The 22746-nt window shown below is 42.5% G+C and overlaps 1 protein-coding gene across 7 annotated transcripts in view; it reads right to left on the reverse strand.

Moving 5' to 3' along the window:
- Window positions 1-22746, reverse strand: part of LOC147030046 (rho guanine nucleotide exchange factor 28-like) — a 157824-nt gene that overhangs the window by 30125 nt on the left and 104953 nt on the right. For 5 of the 7 annotated variants that reach the window (XR_015056199.1, XM_085873739.1, XM_085873741.1 and 2 more), the window contains 9 exons: window positions 20404-20453; window positions 17706-17778; window positions 17304-17342; window positions 16293-16416; window positions 14135-14253; window positions 13204-13341; window positions 9409-9662; window positions 2965-3090; window positions 2676-2793 (listed from right to left, as the gene is read on the reverse strand). Coding sequence is in view for 6 of the 7 variants with exons in the window: in XM_085873739.1 (XP_085729865.1) it covers window positions 2676-2793; window positions 2965-3090; window positions 9409-9662; window positions 13204-13341; window positions 14135-14253; window positions 16293-16416; window positions 17304-17342; window positions 17706-17778; window positions 20404-20453 (1041 nt within the window). In the remaining variant the exon portion in view is untranslated. The remainder of the gene's footprint in view (window positions 1-2675; window positions 2794-2964; window positions 3091-9408; window positions 9663-13203; window positions 13342-14134; window positions 14254-16292; window positions 16417-17303; window positions 17343-17705; window positions 17779-20403; window positions 20454-22746) is intronic. The other 2 variants (XM_085873743.1, XM_085873740.1) reach the window with 1 other exon arrangement.

Here is a 22746-nt window from a genome sequence, read left to right on the forward strand (position 1 = left end):
TTGCACAATTTAAATCCAGTTTGACGGAATTAAAATCCGATTTATAAACACACATTCTTCAATTGAAGTTAAATGTGTATATTTCCATAAATAGAAGGGCACTCGGTAGAGCGCCTCCCTCCGCCAGGTAATGCTTGATCCACGAGAACACATCGGGCCCAATACATTTTTGAAATATCAGGTTATGTATCGTTTTTGGCCCGATATCTCAATTGTGAAGAATCACTTTGGAAATTAAATAATTCTTGTATCCAGATCCAGATTCAGATCTTCATCAAAATCGAATCAATTCGTCCTTGCCAAACACCCAACGTGTTCACCAAGTTTCATCCAAATCCGTCCACAACTTTTTGAGATATCGTGCTACATTTCGTTGTTGGCCCCATCTCTCAATGGTGAAGAATCAGTTTAAAAATTCTAGTAGTCGCATCCGGATCCGGATCTTCACCAAAATCTAATCAGTTTGTCCTTGTCACACACCGAACCTGTCCACAAAATTTCATCCAGATCCGTGCACAACTTTTTGAGATATCCTGTACACAAACAAACTTCTTCTTCTTTCGGCTGCTCCCGTGAGGGGTCGCCACAGCGGATCATCCGTTATGATCCGTAAAATGATTTGGCACAGGTTTTACGCCGGATGCCCTTCCTGACGCAACCCTGGTCGCCTCTTATGACACAGGGATATGGTACACCTATTCTCACCGGGGCATACACCGGTCCCAGTACACTGGTACTCACTTCGCCGACCTCGGAAGGATGACAGGCTGAGTCAACCCCCTGGTGTGTGTTAATTCAAGCGGCTAACGGGGCTTGAACTCAGGACCTTTTGGATCCCAAGCCGCTGCCCAAACCACTACGCCAACACCAGGCTCGCACACAAACAAACAGACAAACAAACAAAAAACAAGCTGCGAGGCGACATGGGTGATCGCTATATAATTGCATACTAGTCATACAGTTTTTGACGGATCGGGCTGAAATTTTTTGACAAAGAGGTTGATTATATTCCGCATAAAAGCGCGGAAGCCGATTTTTGAAAAAAAAAATTTCGGATTTTTTTCAAAAATTTCAAAGTCTTGTGCTAGGCAACGGTGGCATCCATAGCAATGGTGCTCAAAAGCATACAACTAGATCCTGGCATGAACCTACCTGTCAAGTTTCATCAAAATCGGTTGACTCCTCTGGTCTCCAGAGCTGTCCATTACATACATACAGACAGACAGAAAACATGAGAATAAGGGTACTCTAGCGACCACCCAACAAGCCGGTAGGCGACATGGGTGGTCGCTATATAATTGCATACTAGTCATAGTTTTTGACGGATCAGGCTGAAATTTTTTGACAAAGAGGTTGATTATAGTGCGCATAAAAGCACGGAAGGCGATTTTTGATTTTCGAAAAAAAAAAAATTCGGATTTTTCCAAAAATTTCAAAGTCACATTGCTACGCAACGGTGGTGTCCATAGCAACGGTGCTCAAAAGCATAGAACTAGATCCTGGTATGAACCTGCCAGTCAAGTTTCATCAAAATCGGTTAACTCCTCTGGCCTCCAAAGCTGTCGATTACATACAAACAAACAGACAGATGGAAAACCTGAGAATAAGGGTAGTCTCGCGACCACCCAACAAATGAAATTGCTCGTTGAGCAAGGAATTGCCGGAATAGCTTTGTCATATCTCCATGATCTCTGAAAAAACAAAAACCTGGAAATCAAATTGGTTCTTATAAGTCGATAGTGCTACTGTTTAATGAGTTATAGCACTTAGTTTGGTCATGATCATGACTTGGAAGTCAATCGGACTTGAAATGGCGTTTTTATCGCAATTTGAAATTTTTGACTCGACCCCCCCTGACATTCGACCCCCAACCGCTAAGAAGGGTGTTGGTGTGATACCCCAATGAGACATATGGTTGGATGCAGAATTGGAAGATGCACATTTTGGATTTGGTTTGAAGTCGATACGACCATTTTAGTGGACATTCTTGCGACAATAAGAATTTCGGTTTTTCGGTGACCTTGACCTTGACCTTTGACCGAGATTCACCAAAAACGACAAGTGTCTAAGTTGGACCATAGCCGACGTCTGTACCTAGTTTGGTCATGATCGCTGAAACGGTGTGGCTGCTACAGGGTAAACAAACACACAAACAAACAGACAAACAGACACACTGAATGACACGCATAACCGACCAACATAATTTACGAAATCCGAAGGATTCCGGCAATTATCAAACAGACAAACAGACAGAGTCGGGGTGAAAACATAACCTCCTTCACCTTCGGTGGCAGAGGTAATAATGGAATGGACAAAGCAATTCTATGACATTTCAATAGGCATGCTGGTTATGTATACAGGTACTTGTAAACTATGTATACTGGTACTTGTAAACGAACAAACTAAAATGTTCGGTACATTCCTTTTTAAAGACAAGTTTAATAAATGGAGATGTTATTGCATTTATTGTCTTTACTGTACTTTGTTATTACAAATACAACACGAACAATAAGCATGCTTATTGACAAGAATCAATCCAAAACAATACGCCCATTGTGAATTTGTTTGACACACACAGGGACATTTCTATAAGGGCAATTCTGAAATGGAATGCGAAGGCCATTACTGTTTCTCGTAGAAAGCACGACACAGCAAGAGCCTAGATAGGGACGTACCCTCAGTATGTTGAAGGATGCGGCTGATAAGTACGGGGTACTTCGTGATGCGCTGCGTCACCAGCAGGAAGCATTCTGGAATGCCAAGGCGAAGGGCCTGTGGGTTCTTGCTCTGCTTCTGTGGTTGCACATTATTCAAGTATTGCTTCAAAAAAAAAATTACACGAACTGCATGAGGAGCAAATTCAATGTGAAAGCTCTTCGAACTCGATAAATACTCCACTGACAAGAGAAATTACAGCACACAATATTGATCAAGCAATACTGACTGCACCGAACGCCTACGTACCTGGATAAACATCTGGAAACTGCGGTTTCGACTCAACAGGTCCTTGTAAAAGGCAAGGGCGTCGTTATGTCGGCTGCAAAATGCTCCATATGTTCTCACCAAGCTCTCAGCATTCCCACCTGAGAACTGTGGGCGAGGGAGCATTTAAATATTCATTGGTTTAATGTTGCATTGAGCGGAAACAACACAATACGATGTCATCAACTTCAACCACAATTAAGCAAGACAAATGCAGGGAAGTAACCATTCTGCAAGCACTTGTTAAATATCTTTGTAACAGGGCCTGATAATTTTAGTGCAAACTCTTTAGGAAGACGAGTAGGTACATCACTGGGATTGGGGTGCCTTGGACGCGTTGAGACATCTAAGACAAAAAATAAACCTCGTGTTGACGGATTGTCGGTGGAGGCGCAGACGCTGGAAGATATGCCATAAGAGTAGCTGCGTCCGGCAGAGGTAATGTCGTGCAGATGCGTGAAAAATTGCATGTTAAGATCATTGACTAGTTGACGAGGAGATTGATCAGCAAAAGCAAAATTACAGGACTGCTTCTTCATTCTGGTCAATAATCTGATCTGTGTGTGCCATTTTCCAGATTCTGATCTTTTAAGGTGAACTCAGCTTTGTTCTGAAAGGAACCCGACTTAGCTTTTTTTGATTTTACGCTGGACTATGTTCCTTAATTGATGGGATCGATCAAAAATCGCCACGATCATGTGCAGAGTCCCGTTGTGTTATTTAACGATGGAGATTATCATTGATCCATGGTTTGTCCCAAGGTTTCTGCTTCATCACTTTCTCATGAAAGCGTAAATGTTTGCGTTGCATCATAAGGATCGTAACTGCGGGATGTAAAATTTCAACCATTTCATCAGGATTATCGGAAGAGTTCAAATCAGCCCAATTTTCCTCCGTAATCCATTGTCCACAAAATTTCGGATAGATGGTTCACGAAAAGGTGTTTAGTTTCGACTTGGTGGATTTCAAAGGTTGGATTGAATCATGCGGTCGGGCTACAACAACACAGCGATTACAAGATGCAATTGGGGGCGCCTATTGTTGGTTCACCATAAAAGTTCTTGAGAGTTTGTCAAAAATCTTATCAAGTACTGCATCACCTCGTGTTGGTGTTACAACTAACCGTGTCAACAGGACATGTTGTTCAATAACATCGGTACGGAGATCATTAAAATCCCCCGTAACAAGTACTACTGCCTCCTCCGTTGAGTTGATGAGGTCAACCATCTCATTTGATGTGATCTGTTATCTTCTGACGGTCGGGAGATCTTGGCGGAAAATAGGCAACACACGCGTCGACGTTCCTCATCAGACGAAAGTAGATGATAATGTCAGTTGAACCCAAATAATTTCCAGATGTGTTGGGACAAGATTGTGAAACACTTGTCGGGAGTTGATGTCATCTTGAGCATAAAGTGCAACTCCCGTTCCTCCCATTCGGCCATCACGGTCAGAGCAGTAGAGAGTAAATGCTGGGAAGTCAAAACATGTGGATGGCTTGTCTGGGGTGAACCAAGTTTCGGTTTCTGCTGATAGATTTACATCACTGCACTGGGTGACTTTCGTTGCCTCGAAGTCATCAAACTTGTTGCGCAGTGATCTCGCATGCACAGGCAATGTCGACGGTAATGCAGATGACGATCGTTCAGAATCAGTGTAAACATGCCTTAAAGTCCTTATTCTGACAAGTTGCCAAGGTTGTTGCTGACGAGGGTGTGGATCCACAGCTGTTATTTGACGCCGTGTTTTTCTACCAGCTCTCACATCCACGTTTACGTGCAATACCAAAACTGTGAATGTTTGTAAGAATGTCCAGGGGTAAATGATTTTCAGCTGAGAGCTATCGTTACACAACTCCAAAAGTTCTGTGTTTGTGGATCCAATCACTCCTTTGTCAAAAGCCATGGTATTAGTGAGCAACAAAATAAACTAATATTATAAAGAACTTTAAAAGAAACCAGGCTTACTGCTTAACAGCACCCTATTATAATGACCAACGACTTCAGAAAGAGCTGCATTCATGCTTGCCAACATAATACCGCCACTTGGAGGCAACTGCACATGGTGTTCCACACCAGCAGTGGAACGAGAGAGATTACAAGTACAGTAAGTAACCCACAGATCACCGAGAAAAACCGCTGCTCGCCGATATCAGCTCAAACACCACAAGAGCCAAAGCTCTCCACGTCGAGGTAAGCGAGAGGCAGGCCCATGAAGGCAAGGACCGGTGGCGTGCTCGATGCCAGCACGCTGGAGAGCCTCCGATGCAGTGCAAGAAAATGCCACACAAAGCTGGCCACAAGAGCGATCGCTGGGAGGCTTTGAAAATGGCCACAATGGCCACCGCAACACCACAAGCCAGCAGTTCCTGATGACGTCAAAAGCAGCACTTCCGGATGACTTTACAGAGGCGTTCGACCTCGTCAACCACTCCATTGAAAGGCTCATTAAGCTTGGGGGTGATACATCCATTATCCCTACATTGTGTAGTTTCCTTACCAATCATTCCCAAGTGGTTCGTTCTCAGTGGCAGACATCGAACCCCTTGAGTCAGTCATGCGGAGTTCCACAAGGGACGAAACTAGGACCAATTTTGTTCCTTGTTTTGGTGAATGATGCGGCTGTAACAACAGGATACTGTTGCAAATATATGGACGACTTGGGCATGGTCAAAGTGTTGCACAGAACTCGACAAAGTTCGATGCAAGCCCATGATGATGCACTTGGTGATTGGTCTTGCCTTAATGACGTTAGGCCGAAGCCAGAGAAATGCAAGATCATGCAAATATCTTTCCTTCAGAAAATGGCACCCCAATTAAACATCGTCATTCATAACATTCCTCTGCAAAAAGTTCAATCGTTCACTCTCCTTGGTGTTATAATCCAATCAGAACTGAAGTGGAATAGCCAGGTCCAGCAGATGGTATCTCGTGCTGCACGCTCTTTATACTTTGAAGAAATTCAGCGAGTGCCCTTGATCTCGTTTTAATATACAAATTGTTCATCCGCCCTTTTCTGGAGTTCGGTGTGCCCGTGTGGGGTTCTGACATCACTAGGGTTCAGGGTGATGAGATTGAACGACTCCAGAAGCGTGCGCTTCGCTTCATTGCATACCCTTCTCTTCTGTCCTATGCGCAACAACTTACTCGTTTTGATATACAATTGTTGAGTGAATGCAGGAATGAGCTTCTCTTGCGTTTTGGACTTGGTGTTCTAAAGTCCGATCATCACCGTGCCATTCTTCCTTCCAGCCATCAATCTGTGTCTAGGTATAATATTCAACTCAGAAATGCTCAAAATCTTCACCTACTATCAGTGTAAGATTCAAAGGTATAAAAATTCGACAATTCCTTTTTTGACGGAAATGCTTAATTTTGTTATACTATTACGTGCCCGTATGTGCGTGCCTGTACGTGCGTGGCCGTACTTGCAAAAAAAAAAAAATAAAAAAAAAAACTTTCAAACCGCGTGCCAGAAACAACCACACAGGCCGTTCCTTCGCTCTCATGTGCCCGTACGTGAGTGTCCGTACGTGCGTGGCCGTACGTGCAACCCCCCCCAAAAAATCTTTCAAACAACCACACAGGCCGTTCCTTCGCTCTCGTAAACGACGACTAGATTGGGGCATTGTGTTTATCTATAAATGCGGATAAGAAATCGAGAAATTATTAGAATACAGTAAGTCATCACTATCCGGAAGTGGTGCGTGCCCGTACGGAATGTTCACGTGTATTTCCACGAATTATCGCTTGCATTGAAGTAACAACTGCTGTGATACTTACACACACAGAGTTAATTAAAACCAAATTAAAATCAAGTTTACCTCCCTGTCTTTGCTTGCCATGACATTCGCTGCCATTGACCATTGCCACTCCTACGCCACGGTAACTAAATGGCGCCCTTTCCCCATCGGCTTCGCCTACGCAGCAACGTGTCTTGTCATTGGTTTGGTGAATAAATGGCCATAACTTGGGAAGCACTTGTCCGATTAATATCAAACCTTGAAAAGGCACATACTCAGGTCCCAAACAATATACCTGGCAAGTTTCAATTAGATCGGACCAGTGGTTGTCGAGAAACAGCGGTCACACACACACACACACACACACACACACACACACACACACACACACACACACACACACACACACACACACACACACACACACACACACACACACACACACACACACACACACACACACACACACACACACACACACACACACTGCTGGAATTATAGATAGATGGATGTATATATCAATTACATAAGTAATGTTTGTTTGAATTCTGTTTTACCTTAACTTGTGATCTTGCTGCTTTTACATTTGTTATTAACATGATTCTTCTTGCTGTTCTGATGTAACCTTGTATCTATGTCTTCTGACTCTCTTTACCAAGGATGTTTTAAAAAAAAAAAACATAAACCGAAATGAAAAAAAAGTCTGGTCACATGACACCCTTCGTGCTTGCAGCAGTGATCCATGGTGTTTGTGATGATTGTCATCTGCAACCTAGCATGTCCCTTTGGCTAAACTTTAACTGCTCTTGTAAGAAATAATCAGGATGTGATAGTGAGCAAGCTCGAGCTCTCATATTAATGGAAATAAGTGTTGAAGTCTTGTTCTGGTTGCATTGATCTGTGAAACAGTCTTTTAAATGAACCAAACTTCAAAGCATCACAAATTCAGAGTTTGTTCTTTAATTCCTCTTTTTGTTTCTGCTGTTCTGCCCAAAGGCAGCCCCAGTGCTGCCAAAGCAGCCACATGTCAAGGATTCAACTGGGTGGTTTGCCTTTACCTTCCCAGTGTTTGGTTAGGGCAAGAATTTGGAATTTGTTCATGGTGCCGGCAAAAGCTTGCCTACTCTTCGTGAAGGACACTGTGGGGATCTTTAACATCCAGCAACTAATGCCAGCAGGTGGGACGCCCAGTTTAACATACATCCGAGGCACGGCACGCACATTTGATGAATAATCCTGCCTGTGAATCACCAGGATGGCAATTTATAACTGGGTCGAGTTTCGGACCCAGGCTACACAGCTTCGAGGTGAGGTTCTTCAATTCAGGCTGTAGAAAATATGGAATTCCATGTATATGGTCCGTTCGTATTTTACTGTCCTTTGTCAAAACTTATTTTCAGTGACTAAATCAAATAAAAATACATTCTGCGTATTCTTTTTTTCAAATAGTGATTTTGCTGTGCTCACACCTCACCACATTCCGTGTTTCCCATTTGAGTCGACTCCATTTACCGCGAGATTCGAACTGTCATCTTGATCGCTGTGTTAAAGCCTGCTTCTCGCCTTTTCCATGATTTTAAGCGACTTCCACGAACATGCTTTTTGTCAGAACGAAAGTTACTACAAATGTTACAATTTTAAATCTGAGCTTTGCATTTCGTGTGCCAGACAATGTGACTCCGATAGACGCTCACAAGGAATCCTTGAGGGCCATTCTGGAAGAGAGCATGTTCACGCGAGCTGAGTATGAAACATGACATGTCGTGGAAATTACAGTGGCTGAGTCTCTCAATGGTTTAAAACAAACACAAGTTGAGGAATGGGGAGGAAACATTGTTTGCGTCTTTATAAAAATGACTTTCCTTCAATGTGCAGGAAAGTATCATGGTGCGACCGATAAGTCGGTGAAACTGGGCCGGTGCATTGGGTGGCCAATGATACTGTATTAAATATGTCAACATGTTATGTTATTATAACATGATGTGCCAACACATTGGCACTCACAACATTATGATCTCATATGATAAGTGCCAATTTGTTGGCAATTTACTAAAATGGAGTAAGCGTGGATGTCACCGAAACTCCAGAATTGACATGTGCTGGAAACAAGACCACCTTTGGTGGTAGCTGGCATTACAAATCATCTTCCCTGATCTTATGATATGGAGTACGATTTGTTGTGATCAATAAAATGTCTTCCGAAAATGACAAAAGTTATGAACTGAATTTCCAAGAGTGAACCGCAGCATTGATGGTGGGCAGAGAAGGCTACTCCCACCCAGAGGGTTGGAGTGCCCATTAGTTAATGGAATTAACCAAGAATAGCTGTTAGAGAGGTGGATGGGATAGAATGCACCCCAGGTTCTCGTAAATACTGGGGAAAAGTATCCCAAATTTGGATTTTCATTCAAAAAGAGATCATGAGGAAATGATCCAAATGAAATGAAATGAAATGATCCTCCAAAATGAGGAATGAGTTATTTATTTATTTAGCATTCTGTGTGGTTCTGCTTGCATTTCACCATACAATTATGCGTTGGAAGTGGTGGCAGAAGCCGTTTGCGCCCGCCATATGATGTTTCTGCTTCATTCAGTTGTTTGTTCGTTTTATTCCAAATGCATGCTTGCAAGTGATTTTCGTTCATTGAATAAAAAAAAACATTTTACACGACAACGAAACCTACTTGATTCACGAGGATGTCAGCAATCCAAACGATGAGGAAGTTTCTATCCCCGCCACCCTCAAAGAGAGCTTGGCGTCTTCGCATCAACAGGCACTCGAGGAAGCGCGAGTGGATGCGCAGAAGCTCGTTAAGACAGGGCACCAGGCGCTCCAGAGTGACTTCCTCCATCTCCAGCTCCTCTTTAAGACCACGGTGGAAGATGTCCGTCATGATGCGCAGTGTCCGAACAATGTGAAACTCTGTCTGCATCAGTTCTGCACAATTCCAAAAGCAAAGGGAGTAAAAGAAGACGGAATTCTAAACTTTTGTGGGGGTTCGAACGTGAACCTATAATGAAAGATTTATCCCAGTGGTTGAAAGTCTGCATATTTGGGTTGATGTCTGGGTGTTGAGGACTTTGGACTGGTATCCCAGAAGTTATGAGTTCAAATTCAAATGAGGGCAGCAGTAGAAAGAAATTAGATTCCCGTTGTTTTAGTAATTTTTCTCTAAGGAGTTAAAGGGCCAGCCAGCCCATATTTATTTAAAACTAAAATGGCCGTCAGTCGGCCATGTTGGATCTGATCTCGAAATAAAACGATGTGCGGATGTAAGCCATCATTCATTATCTGTTTGCTAAGTTTGAACAACATCGGTAAATGCGCGGCGGAGAAATGGTCGAGGACGCGTTCAACATCGGGGGGTTTTTTTATTTATTTTACAACTAAAATGGCCGCCGGTCGGCTATCTTTGATCACATCACAAAACAAAATGATGTGCTTATGTATACCATGATGTGTTGTCTGTTTGCTAAGTACGAATAAAATCGGTCCATACATGTCCGAGATATGGTTGCGGACGCACGCGTGCACAGACACGAAAATCGAGACCAAATCCATAAGCCCCCGTTTCAGAGCAAGTCCAACGGGGGCTTAAAAGACAATGATCGAGTCTGAATTTGCACCATCTATATATCAATAATTGTATTAAATCTTCCTTATGATGTGGTTGTTTCATACTTAAAACTACAGAACAAACAAGAAATGCCACCAGCTTCATTATCATCGTTATTATCAATGTGTCACCACCAGCTCAAATCTCACTGTACAGTATGATTAGAGCTGACTGGTTACCTCCACCACCGAAGGGAGATGGAGGTTTTGTTTTCACCCCTGTCTGTCTGTTTGTTTGTGAACAGGATTTCTCAAAAATGTTGTGGTTTCGGATGAAATTTGGTGGAGTGCTTGGTTATGTGACAAGGACAAAATGATTAGATTTTGGTGAATATCTGGATCCGTATCTGGATCCTGGAATTCTAAAGCAATTTTTCAACATTGAGAGACAGAGCCAAAAGACAAAAAGCAGGATATCTCAAAAAGTTGGGGAAGGATTCGGACGAAACTTTGTGGGCAGGTTGGGTGTGTAACAAGGAAGAATTGATTCGATTTTGGTGACGATCTGAATCCAGATCCGGATCTGAGAATTTTTAAAGTGATTCTTCACCATTGAGTCAATAACGATATATAACATGATATCTCAAAATGTTATGGACAGGTTCGGACGAAACCTGGTGGATGATTTGGTTTGGTGACAATAACAAGAGGATTAGATTTTGATTCAGGTCCAGATCCAGATACGGCCGATCACTGAGATACAAAACATAAACTAATCAGCCCGGTGGAGGTATGCACTCTACTGAGTGACCGTTCTAGTTCTTACTTCAGTCCTATCCAATGAAACTGCTGTCTTGTTTCTTTACAAGCAGGAAACTGAACTGTAGAATACTGGATGTCATTCTTGGAAATTTTTTAGCTGGCTATTCTACATGCAATTTTGTGGAATAAAAAAAAAATCGAATGGAATGGTCCATATTGTAGGATGCATCTTCAGGGCAGTATTGTTATCAAAAAAAGAATTTCGTAAGATGAAGTAGAAGCTTTATCAAATAAGTTAATGTTACATTGATGCTGATTTACAATGCAGCTTTCCATCTGCAGAGTATGTTCACAAAATGGCGGATATTTCGTTTTTTTTCCAATCCCACCCCTTCACTGTGTCTCTGTGTCTCTCCCTGTCTCTCTCTGTCTCTCTCTGTCTCTCTCTGTCTCTCTCTGTCTCTCTCTGTCTCTCTCTGTCTCTCTCTGTCTCTCTCTGTCTCTCTCTGTCTCTCTCTGTCTCTCTCTGTCTCTCTCTGTCTCTCTCTGTCTCTCTCTGTCTCTCTCTGTCTCTCTCTGTCTCTCTCTGTCTCTCTCTGTCTCTCTCTGTCTCTCTCTGTCTCTCTCTGTCTGTCTCTCTCTCTCTGTCTCTCTCTCTCTCTGTCTCTCTCTCTCTCTGTCTCTCTCTCTCTCTCTCTCTCTCTCTCTCTCTCTCTCTCTCTCTCTCTCTCTCTCTCTCTCTCTCTCTCTCTCTCTCTCCTCACCCCCTTATTGGTTCACGAGTCAGTAAGTGACCACTATATTCGTTGTGGGTCTGTCTGTCTGTCTGTCTGTCTGTCTGTCTGTCTGTCCCGTTTTGATCCGATCCTGATAAAATTTGGGTGGGAGGTTTATATCATGATCTAGTTGTGTTTTCCTGAGAATGGGCTTGGTGCGCCCCTTATGGGCGGAGCCACGCCCAAAAAACATGTGTTTTTAGGGGGTAGCCAATTTCAAGTTACATCTTCTCCGAGGGGGTTTGTCGAATCTGGCAGGGGTTTTGGTATTTGGTTAGCCCAATGGCACCTGCATAGCTCCACGGAGCTCGATTTTTCATTTTCGTCCCAAGGTTAAGGTCACAAGGTCACAAACTTAGAAAATTGCGAATTTTGACATAAAAATCATGACTGCCCAAACTTTGAGAGCTAGGATGACAATATTTTTATGCATAATCTTGAGGTCATTCCCCACCTAAAGTCTGGAAACCGTTTTGCTCTATCTCGAACACCTTGCCCGTGGCGCCCCCTTCAAGTTTGTTTTTACCCTGATTTCATCAAAGTATGGATAATCCGAGGAGTGCGAAATGCCATATAGCCTATATGACGTTATATTGTTCCTGGAATGTTGCAGAGGAAGTTTTGCACCAAAGGTCATAATCCTTGACCTTTGACCTTTAAAGGTCACAAAGGTCAAATTTTCAAAGTTGTGGGAATCGAACCGGGTTTTCGACCTTCTTCGACGAACTAACTCCAATTATCAATAGCACGTATCCCGTTTCCTTATTTTAATGTCCACAACATTGTTTTGTGACCTTTAAAGGTTATGCAAAGGTCAAATTTTGAAAGTTGTTGAACGAAACCGGGTTTTCGACATTTTGCAGCTAATAACCTGTCACTCGTACCACATCATGTTGATTATTTTTATAGCTTGGTCAAACATTATCACATTGTCTTATCCTTGACTTCTGAAACAATGAAAATCGTCAAATACCGCTCGTGAACCATCGTCGTCTCCAGACTTGTTCTTATTTCTTCTTAACTGGTTTTATTATTTCAGCCCCCTGCTCCTCATATATCTCCATCTTCCTTCGTTCCACCCTACGTGTTCATTGTAAGCCCTTCCCACACCACCTCCAACCTTTCCCTTCCTTTCTCAATTCCATCTTCACCAACTTCCCCTTACTATCCCAACACCGCTATAAGCGAATTTAAAGGGGACATGATATGGGCAAGATAGACCATTAGCGTTTTTCTGTGTCAAAGTTTCCTTGTATTATTTTTGCAATATGCCAAGAAGAGCATTATAAATTAGTATCTATAGATGTCAAAAGGGTCAGTGTAAACAATAATATGTACACCTGTGCACAAAAGGTAGCAATGTTACAAATAAAATATCCATTTACCGTAAATGACGTCCTGGCGCATCGCGACCTCAGGATTCTGCTTCTGAGCAAAGCAAGGATCCACTGCTTGTCTCCACGACTCTGACTTGAGCATAGATGCATCCACTTCAATATCCCGAAGAGAGGGAGATGCTGAGGCTGCAGAAAACATACAACAAGATGAGAACCTTGCATACCAAACTTTGACAGGGAGTCATGATCAGATGTCATATCCACAGAAATTGAAATATATCAACAGGTCGCGAGTATTACGAAAGGGCTGCAGTTATGGGTATTGTTAAAGGACTGTTGGTTATTCATAAAGGATTATTTGAATACAAAATAGGAGCAAAAGATATAGACACTGATAAGATACTTCAGAAAGAAAAGGTGACATCACAAATCTCTTGTGGAGAAATTGAAACATTGGAACATTGAAAACAATAATTGTGATTGATTTACACAAAAATTTGTTTTTGCACAGATGTGCAATGTGTTTGCCAAAGAGACACGACAACAAAACGTTCTGCTTTAACTAGAAAGCAAAATAACTGCTGCACGTCAAAACTGTCAAAACGTCCTTAACACGCCTCGCGTGGAGTCAAAGGTAACCATGACGGGCTGTGACGGAAAGGCATCTTTTGAAGAAACACCTGAATAATGGTCTGCACCCATTGTGGTACAACGGTTTAATGGCGGAGCTCCATAAGCACAATGTGTATCTTCAGAAAAAAGTGCAGGCTGCTTAAGTCAAGAAACAAATTTAAATAACATGTTTAAAAGAAGCCTAGAGGGTTATTATCAATATTTTTGGTGGGGGAGGCAAGGGGTGGGATGCATGCCGAGAATGCAATCTGGTTTACAATGGTGTCTTCGATGTCAGATCCTGCACTGTTGACTTGAATAGAAATAACAACATCCCTGAACCACACACATCCAACAAATCCTGTACCTTGGACTGGGGTGCCATCAGTGTTGAGCTGAGCTTGAACCTCAGGATGCACTTGAACTGTGTTTGCTTGGCAGTGTGAGCACATCGCGGTGGTTGCAGAGGCCTCGTGCATGCTCAGCCTGCGAGTGACACAATCAGTCATTACCATGCATTTGATTAAGTTCCTGCTTCAAAAAAAGTGCATTAATAAACCGCAATAAATTCCCACTTGCGGCTCGTGTGAAAAACTCCAAGTTTAAAAAAAAAAAAAATCTTTACACTTTACAGGATTGAAGCTCATGCTACAGCAAGGTACAACTAACAGTCAGGCAAACATCAAGGGAATGAATGGACAGGAAGAGGAAAGGGAGGAGGGGAGGAAACTGAGCTCCATCATACTTGAACCAGAACTTGAACCCAGGAATACTTGAGAACACACCAAAAGCTCTAGTGATGAGTTATCGGGTCACTGGGATACATTCAGGAGTTTCTCGCATTAAAAGTGCAGCCTCAATGGCCAACATTTTAAATGCCTACCGAGGTAGACCCCAAAACGGAAGGTTTATGCGAGTGCATGCAGTCATTAGCGTGTGTGTGTGTGTGTGTGTGTGTGTGTGTGTGTGTGTGTGTGTGTGTGTGTGTGTGTGTGTGTGTGTGTGTGTGTGTGTGTGTGTGTGTGTGTGTGTGTGTGTGTGTGTGTGTGTGTGTGTGTGTGTGTGTGTGTGTGTGAGTGAGAGAGATACATCCCTCTCTCTTTGTATTAATATTTTTTTTGAGAAAGGGGAATATATGTATGTACGTGGTTCGCAAACACAATATTCCTCGGCGCAGGGATCTTTGATCCCGCAAACAGCCGAAAGGGTGGTAAGCTAAACTGCGTTCAAATACAAATTACCCTGCATTCGGATTCACCTGATGATTCCCCAAGGATATTCCCAATGAAGCCAAATTTGAGGGTGGAACGCACGCATGAGGCAAAAGATGGGAAAATGTCTCTTACCCTTATAAGGGTCTATTTTTCATCAGAGAAAAGAGATACGGGGAGAAGAGGTGGACAGGATGAGGGGAACGGAACAAACCAAGCGATACAACAGACAGACATAAGGAGAGATTGATATGCAAATACATATACATTGATATAGAAATAAATAATCCCAACCTAGCGATGGCACCACAAACAACACTCTTACTAACAAAGGAGAACAAAGCGAGGACTTTCCACTTTCACAATGGCTGTCGGTGGATTGAGAGCATGATCGGCAATCAGTCGGACAGGAGCATGGACAGGTCGGTGGGACAGGAGCATGATCGGTAGGGTGAAAGCGTCGCATGAGTTATGTTCTGGATCGGGGCACACAGCACAAATAAAGATGCTCTCCTCCTCCTTGGCCCCCAGCAGAGATGAAGACCGTGGAAAAAAAAGTTGAGTGAGAGAGCATGTGCATGTATGCACCAGTTTTTATGTCAGCTTGGCATCGTCAATCGCTGCTCCCCGTTGGTCGCTGCTCAGGATGGGGGAGGTGCTCTTCAATGGTGTTCGTCCTGCTTCCAATCCAGAACCTTCCTGCAGCCTCTGAATGCTGCTTGTTACAAAGTCTGGTGTTGTCAGCAGTATTTGACATACCTGCCCTGGTTCCTACGTCATCACCATGGTTTGTTCTCACCGGCCAAACAGATCTTGAATTGAAGCACGAAATGCTTCAGTGCCTTCAGAAAGTCCTCCACCCAGTCCCGCCTGCTTTACAGAGAGGTTTCAAACATACAACCTCACCCTGTCAATCCTAAATTTTGCACTCAATGTCCTCCACTCAGTGCATTTTTGAAACCTGGTGTTGGCTTAGTGGTTTGGGTGGCTAGCTGGGGATCTTAGGGTCCTCAGCTTGAGCACTGTTGGATGCTGAATTAACACCAGGTGGGGATAAGTCAGCTTGTCATCCTTTTAAGGTCGGTGAAATGAGTACCAGTACACCAGTATAGGGGCACAGCATCAGTGGCATAGTCGCACCACAACAAAATCATAGCGACCCGCAGCCAAGCTGCCATACGCAAGAAGAAGTGCGTTTATTACGTACAACTTAGCCCACCAGGTCCCTGTTTCATGGCGATCTAACCTACTCGAAAGACACAGTCAATACTAGAGGCTTATATTACTACATTCTAAGTGGACCCCAATACCTACCTTGATGAGTCGAGTGTGAATGTCATGCTGTTCAGTGGTACTGGGAACACGTCCTGGCGTTTTTTCGGAAAGCCGGCAACCGCATCCAGGGGCAGCATCGAAGAATGAGTTCTTTCATGATTTGCTGCCAAATGATCAAACATTAATTTAACTTTTGTGGGGTTATCTGTCAAGTAGGTGGCTGTGCTACTGATATGAACAATTCAGTTAAAGCTAAAGAAGAAATTTAAAACCTTGTATTATTAAGGAAAAACCGACCTCACTTAGATTGCTCTCGTGATGAGCAATCAAAATTTTAAAACATTTTATCAAAAACAAATGCATGAGGGTGGAGTAAAGTTTAAACAGAATGAACTTGGATTAGGATGCCTGCTCCTTCACAGAGTAGCCTTATATTGTTGCTTGTCGGTTAAAGTTTGTGCTTAGGGACTGATAGCAGGACTCAAAAACATGTGAAGAATCGAGGATCGAACTAGGGAGGATGCAAGAGTATCATCATTCACCATTAAAATAAAAATTCAGCATTATATGGGGCAAATAACTTGACCTTTTATTGCCTATATAGGGGAGCAATGCAAACAAAAAATCCGAATGAAAAACTAGTGTTGATGTCTCGTATCGATCTGTGTCACCGGGCAGGTATAACAATGGATGGAATCGACAGAAAGTTGATCGAGGTATGCTAACCACCGTGGGAAGCAAAGAGAAGCTGCACATCAGGTGTTGGCCCTTTGTTGGAGACTCCTCTTTTGCTCCGATGAAGGGTTATAACGTCCGAATCATCGGCTTCTCCTTGTTTCTCACAGTGGTTTAATGCATACCTCGATCAATGGTCTGTTGATTCCATCCATCAATCAAAAATCCTTTTTGAAAAAGAAGATCACCCCTTCACTTGCTATTTCTTCCTTCATGAACAGTCAGAACTTATGGAAGGGCAATGTAGAATAAAACAAATTACTTTGCCTAAACACTTACACACGATGCATCGAAAATATAATCTTGATCACTTACTAGCAGGGGTAGCCGGTGTTTCCTGGTGCTGATGTAATCCTGTTGGCATTTTGAAGAATCAAATTTTTTTCTTCTATATTTTTGTTGGAGGCTTAAAACACTTCCCTACACCCACTAATATAAGGAATGGGGTCAGAGATCATATAATATTACATTTCACATCGCTACAAAGGCTGAAGGCGCTACAGAGCAATAAAAAAAAAAATCCCCTAAAAAAACAAAAACAAATCTAACTTGTGTTTCAAATATTTTCAACGTTTTTTTTTTCTTTTTATCTAAAACCTTCCCTGGCACTCACTGATGAACAAACCTCATTGAAATGAATGACTAACATTTTGGGTTAAAAATTAGCAAATATTTTTGGATAAGTGATCAAACAATGTGAAAGGTTTTTAAACTCACCCAATGATTTCTGGCTGCTGTTATTATCCATACCGCAAGAGGTGTCTGTGGCTATTGTTGCTCCACAATGCACCTTCAACCCACACACACACACACAAAGACCTCATCTTCAGACCAGAATTGGCATTCCTTTTCAGATCAACAGTAAACAGGATCAAGATCATGACTGGGGGATCCAAAGTCTGACACCTTTTTCTACCAAGAGAATATCTGAATCACTGCAGCTGTTTATCTGCACTACAGGAAGTGTGGAACATGTTCTGCTTCAAGTGCAAAAGTAAATTTCTCAGAAGTGGTAGCACCCTTATCGTAAGTATTGGTTTGGTTCCTGAGAAGTCCTCAATCAGCTGCTGCCGAATCATTCCATCATCGTGACGTCTGCTTCCCGCGATCGTGCTTACACCGTTATGAAATTAGTTTAAATCAAACAAAAAAGGTTTTGAGTTCACCTCATTTTATCCCAATACTACCATTTCCCTCCCGTCATGCTCACTCCAATGTAACAAACAATTGTGGTTGGGTAGATTTTTGGAAAGGCTTTTATCAAGTATCAACCAACCTATTCAGTTTGGTACTAGAAATGGCAGTTTGATAAATATAATATGATGAAAATTATTTCAACAAAATTACTAATTTGGCTTCTCCACATTCTCATCATAAAGCTTTGTATAGTAGAAAATTTGATGACAAAAACTCAAATGGTGAAAAAGTTATGGATTGGACAGACACACAGACAGACAGACAGAAGTGAATGCAAAACCCCATCTTGGGTGCGTGGGGGATGGGCAAACAATGAAGAAGAGAAAAAGAGCTTCAGCAGGTGCCATTTCACGTTGCTTTGAAAATCATGGATGGTGAAGCATGTTGTTCACTTCATCCAGCCTGGAGATGAAGATACCCCATGATAAAGATTAGGTGAATCATGTACCACGAGGAAGATGAGGTGAAACATGCACTGTGATGAAGATGACGTGAAATAGGTACTGTGATGAGGATGAGGTGAAACATGTACCATTATGAAGATGACACGAAACAGGTACAGGGATGAAGATGAAGTGAAACATGTCCTGTGATGAGGATGAGGTGAAACTTGTACATGTACCCGTAGCTGAAATCTTTATCATTGGTGTCTTCAGTAAATCATTATGTTTTTTTTATAATAATCAAACAGGACAGGAGTAATTTTCTTGTGAGGTCCTGCAGATGAAAACCAAATGGACTTGCAGCATTAAGAGATTGCAATACAAGAAGAAAGAGAAGAGAGAAAAGGTAGTTCCACAAATAATTCCACAAATAACATGGGCCCATGAATTACTGACTGATAATGACCGTGTAAAAAAAGTATTAGGGATAAGATTAGGGGGTAGATACATCGAAAACTAGAAGGGCACTCGGTGGAGCGCATGCCTCCGCCACGTAATGCCATATCGGGCCAATTACATTTTTGAAACATCATGCTATAGTATAGCAGCTATACAGTACGATATCGTTTTTGGCCCAATCTCTCAATGGTGACGAATCACTTTAAAAATTCTAGTAGTCGGATCCGGATCCGGATCTTCACCAAAATCTCATCAGTTCGTCCTTGTCACACACCGAACCTGTCCAAAAAATTTCATCTGGATTCCTTCCATAACTTTGTATTGTGAGATATCCTGCAAACAAACAAACAAACAAATGAAATTGCTCGTTGAGCAAGGAATTGCCAGAATAACTTTGTCATTTCTCCATGATCTCTGAAAAAAACAAAAACCTGGAAATCAATTTGGTTCTTCCAAGTCGATAGTTCTACTGTTTAATGAGTAATAGCACTTAGCTTGGTCATGATCATGACTTGGAAGTCAATCGGACTTGAAATGGCGTTTTTATCGCAATTTGAAAGTTTTGACCCGACCCCCCCTGACATTCGACCCCCGACCGCTAAGAAGGGTGTTGATGTGACACCCCAATGAGACATATGGTTGGATGCAGAATTGGAAGATGCACATTTTGGATTTGGTTTGAAGTCGATACGACAATTTTAGCGGAGGTTATTGCAAAAAGAAGAATTTTGGTTTTTTGGTGACCTTGACCTTGACCTTTGACCTAGATTCACCAAAAATGACAAGTGTCTAAGTTGGACCATGGCCGACGTCTGTACATAGTTTGGTCATGATCGCTGAAATGGTGTGGCTGCTACAGGGTAAACAAACACACAAACAGACAGACAGACACACACACAGAATGACACACACAACCGACCTACATAATTGACGAAATCCGAAGGATTCCGGCAATTAACAAACAGACAAACAGACAGAGTAGGGGTGAAAACATAGCCTCCTTCACCTTTGGTGGTGGCAGGAATGAAAAAAAATAAATAAACAAACTATATTTGTTTGTCAGTTATCAGTATCAGTATCAGTTGGTAATTTGTGAAAGTGCACCAATGATGACGTGCTATAGTTTGGGCCGTATAGAATGATGCAAAAACGAGAATTTTTATTTTCATTTCGCAGAAATACCTCAAACGAGCAGGTATCAAGCCAGGATTAGTATCAGTCGGCAATATTTTCTGCCTGGTCAGTATCAGTCGGTAATTCATAAGATTCCACTGAAATTGTGTGGAGCTAATTCCAAGCTTTAGCAGCCAATCGTGTTCAAATGTAGATTCAGTGATTTGCTGGGCCACACAGTCCACAAGGTTAACTTTTCTTACCTCTTTTTTTTGATTGCAGGAGATTACGTCTCTCTGGGTTGATACGTTGCCTGCGATAAGAAAAAAGAAAAAAAATTCATTTCAATAACTGTATTTGTGTGATGTATTTTGAAGAGGTCATTATGTGGGTGGATGAGTGGTTAAAAGGATGGGTGGATGGATGGGTGAAATCAATGTTGACACAATCAGTAACATGGTAAGTGCCAATTTCTTAATTCTGGGTTTTTATCTATCTTGGATAAAATGAATTAAAATACTGACCATACTCTGCAAGCAAAGTTCCCCTTTTAGACAATCAAATCCTTCACACAGAACATTAATGTTTATCTGGTGGGAACATTCTGGCCCAAAACAATTGTAAGTCTTAACTGCTACATTCTTAAAATCAGATCAAATGTACTGTATACAACAGTGAATAGACTATGTATCATGGTGTCATTCCAGTCTGTGATGTCGCATCAAAATATGTCACATTTTAATGAGAAATACCTTGCAAGTAAAGAGCTGAATTTTGGAATCGCATTGTTAAATTTAGGATCATCGGCATCTCCCGCAATGAGGCTGAGTCTTTGGGCCTCTCACTCAATCACCGCAGGTTGGTCGGTGGTCTTTCTGTCTTCTACCGTCTCCTCTCCAGCCGAGCCCCCCCCCCCCTGCTCTCTCTGCGATTTGTCCCCACCACATTTCCGCAGGGCGCTCAAGGTCCGCCAACAACGCCCTTCTGGTAAAACTACCAAAATCACGAATCACTGCTCACCTTCACTCTTTCATTCCTCTTTTTTCCCACCTTTGGAATAAACTCCTTCACTCTATTCAATCCCATTCTTCCCTCCAGTCCTGAAAGTCCCTGTAATGTCCATCTTGTGTACCCCGTGTTCCCCACCCCACCCCATCCCTCTCCCTTCCACAGATCTCCTAATGTGTCTCTTCCCCACTGTTTTGTCCCTCCCACTCCCACCCCTCTTGTCTCATGCCCTCTTGCTGTGCGTTGTGTGTTAGCTCTCATACGAGCCTCGACAAGGTATACAAAAAAAAATGGAAGGAAGAGGGGGGGGGGTATTGAAAGCTCGATTGTGTTAAGAATATTATGGACCATGGTGCTAAAATAAACAGGAAAAAAAAATAATAATAATAATAATAATAATAATAATAATAATAATAATAATAAAAGGCGTGGACCAAATCGCTGCCCACAAGGCAGCTCACAAACATGTTGCCCCATGTCGACAAACTCCAACATCAAATACAACATACTGCAGGTGTAGGTAAAGATGAATAGCAGCTGTGGGAGATCATTGCCTGTAAGGTTTGTGGGTAGAAACATTGACGTGCCCGTTGGTGGATCAGGCTCTCAATGAGAGCGAGGAATGTGGGCCTCCATAATAGGAGGCTACCTACCTCCAGGTAGCCCGTGAAATTGGCAAGGTAAATTTGAAATTGGGCTTTTGACTCAGCTGAAAGCTGGAACATGTGACATCCACTCGGGGAGGCAGTCAATTAGATGGGATTTTAGAATTGGTTGAGTTAAATTTTAATTTAAGGGAGGCCTGGTTGCTGTGTGTGCTTTTGCCATCTTCTCTCCCTGCTCTAAAGATACCATCTTGAAAAGAGGGTGGCAGACAAAATTGATGAAGAATTATTTGAAATAGAATTTTGTACATTTTAGGATTTTTGTGCATTTTTGAAACAAATCAGGAAAGTATGGTAATGAGACCAGGTAAGGGAGCTGCGGTTCACTTCCCACAAACATTTTAATGGATAACATAATGAAGTGCAAGACAATAACTGTTCAGGATGGAATCTTGGGTTTCCTATGGAGAACCTTGGCAAGTGTCGAAGTTTCTGTGAAGGGGCTGTGCTATGTGGAAGGTGGAGGTGGGGTGGGGATGGGGGAGGATCCATAGCTAGATTGTGTTACGAATAGTATAGACCATGTGATCGCGTAGGTGAGATTTACTCTTGTGTCACGGAATTTGTGAGAGCAAGTCGTATTGTTTATCGTGCAATGAGGAGGCAATGGGCATCCATTATAAAGCAGATAGGGTAAGATTGTTGTGGAAAACCTCCTGTAAATCAGATGAGGCCAGGTGAGGACTTATTCCATTTAATACCAATGGCACACTGGAAAGCGCATTGTACTTAAGGAGGACTGATCATGACAAACTGTTTGGCTGGCAGGCCACGCAAGCCATGGTGGTGAGGTCAGCTACGGAACCCTGGAGGAGGGTGGAACACTTTTGTTCAGGGCCGTCCCACAGGGCGGGGTGGCCCATAAGATGGCCCTGCCCACAAGCAGCGGGCGGCCTATAACAGGGGCTCGCCATGCAAGAGGGCAGTCGCAGA

This window comes from Eptatretus burgeri, chromosome 3, assembly GCF_056783735.1.
Source record: "Eptatretus burgeri isolate ZD-2024b chromosome 3, Ebu_testis_v1, whole genome shotgun sequence".
NCBI lineage: Eukaryota > Metazoa > Chordata > Myxini > Myxiniformes > Myxinidae > Eptatretus > Eptatretus burgeri.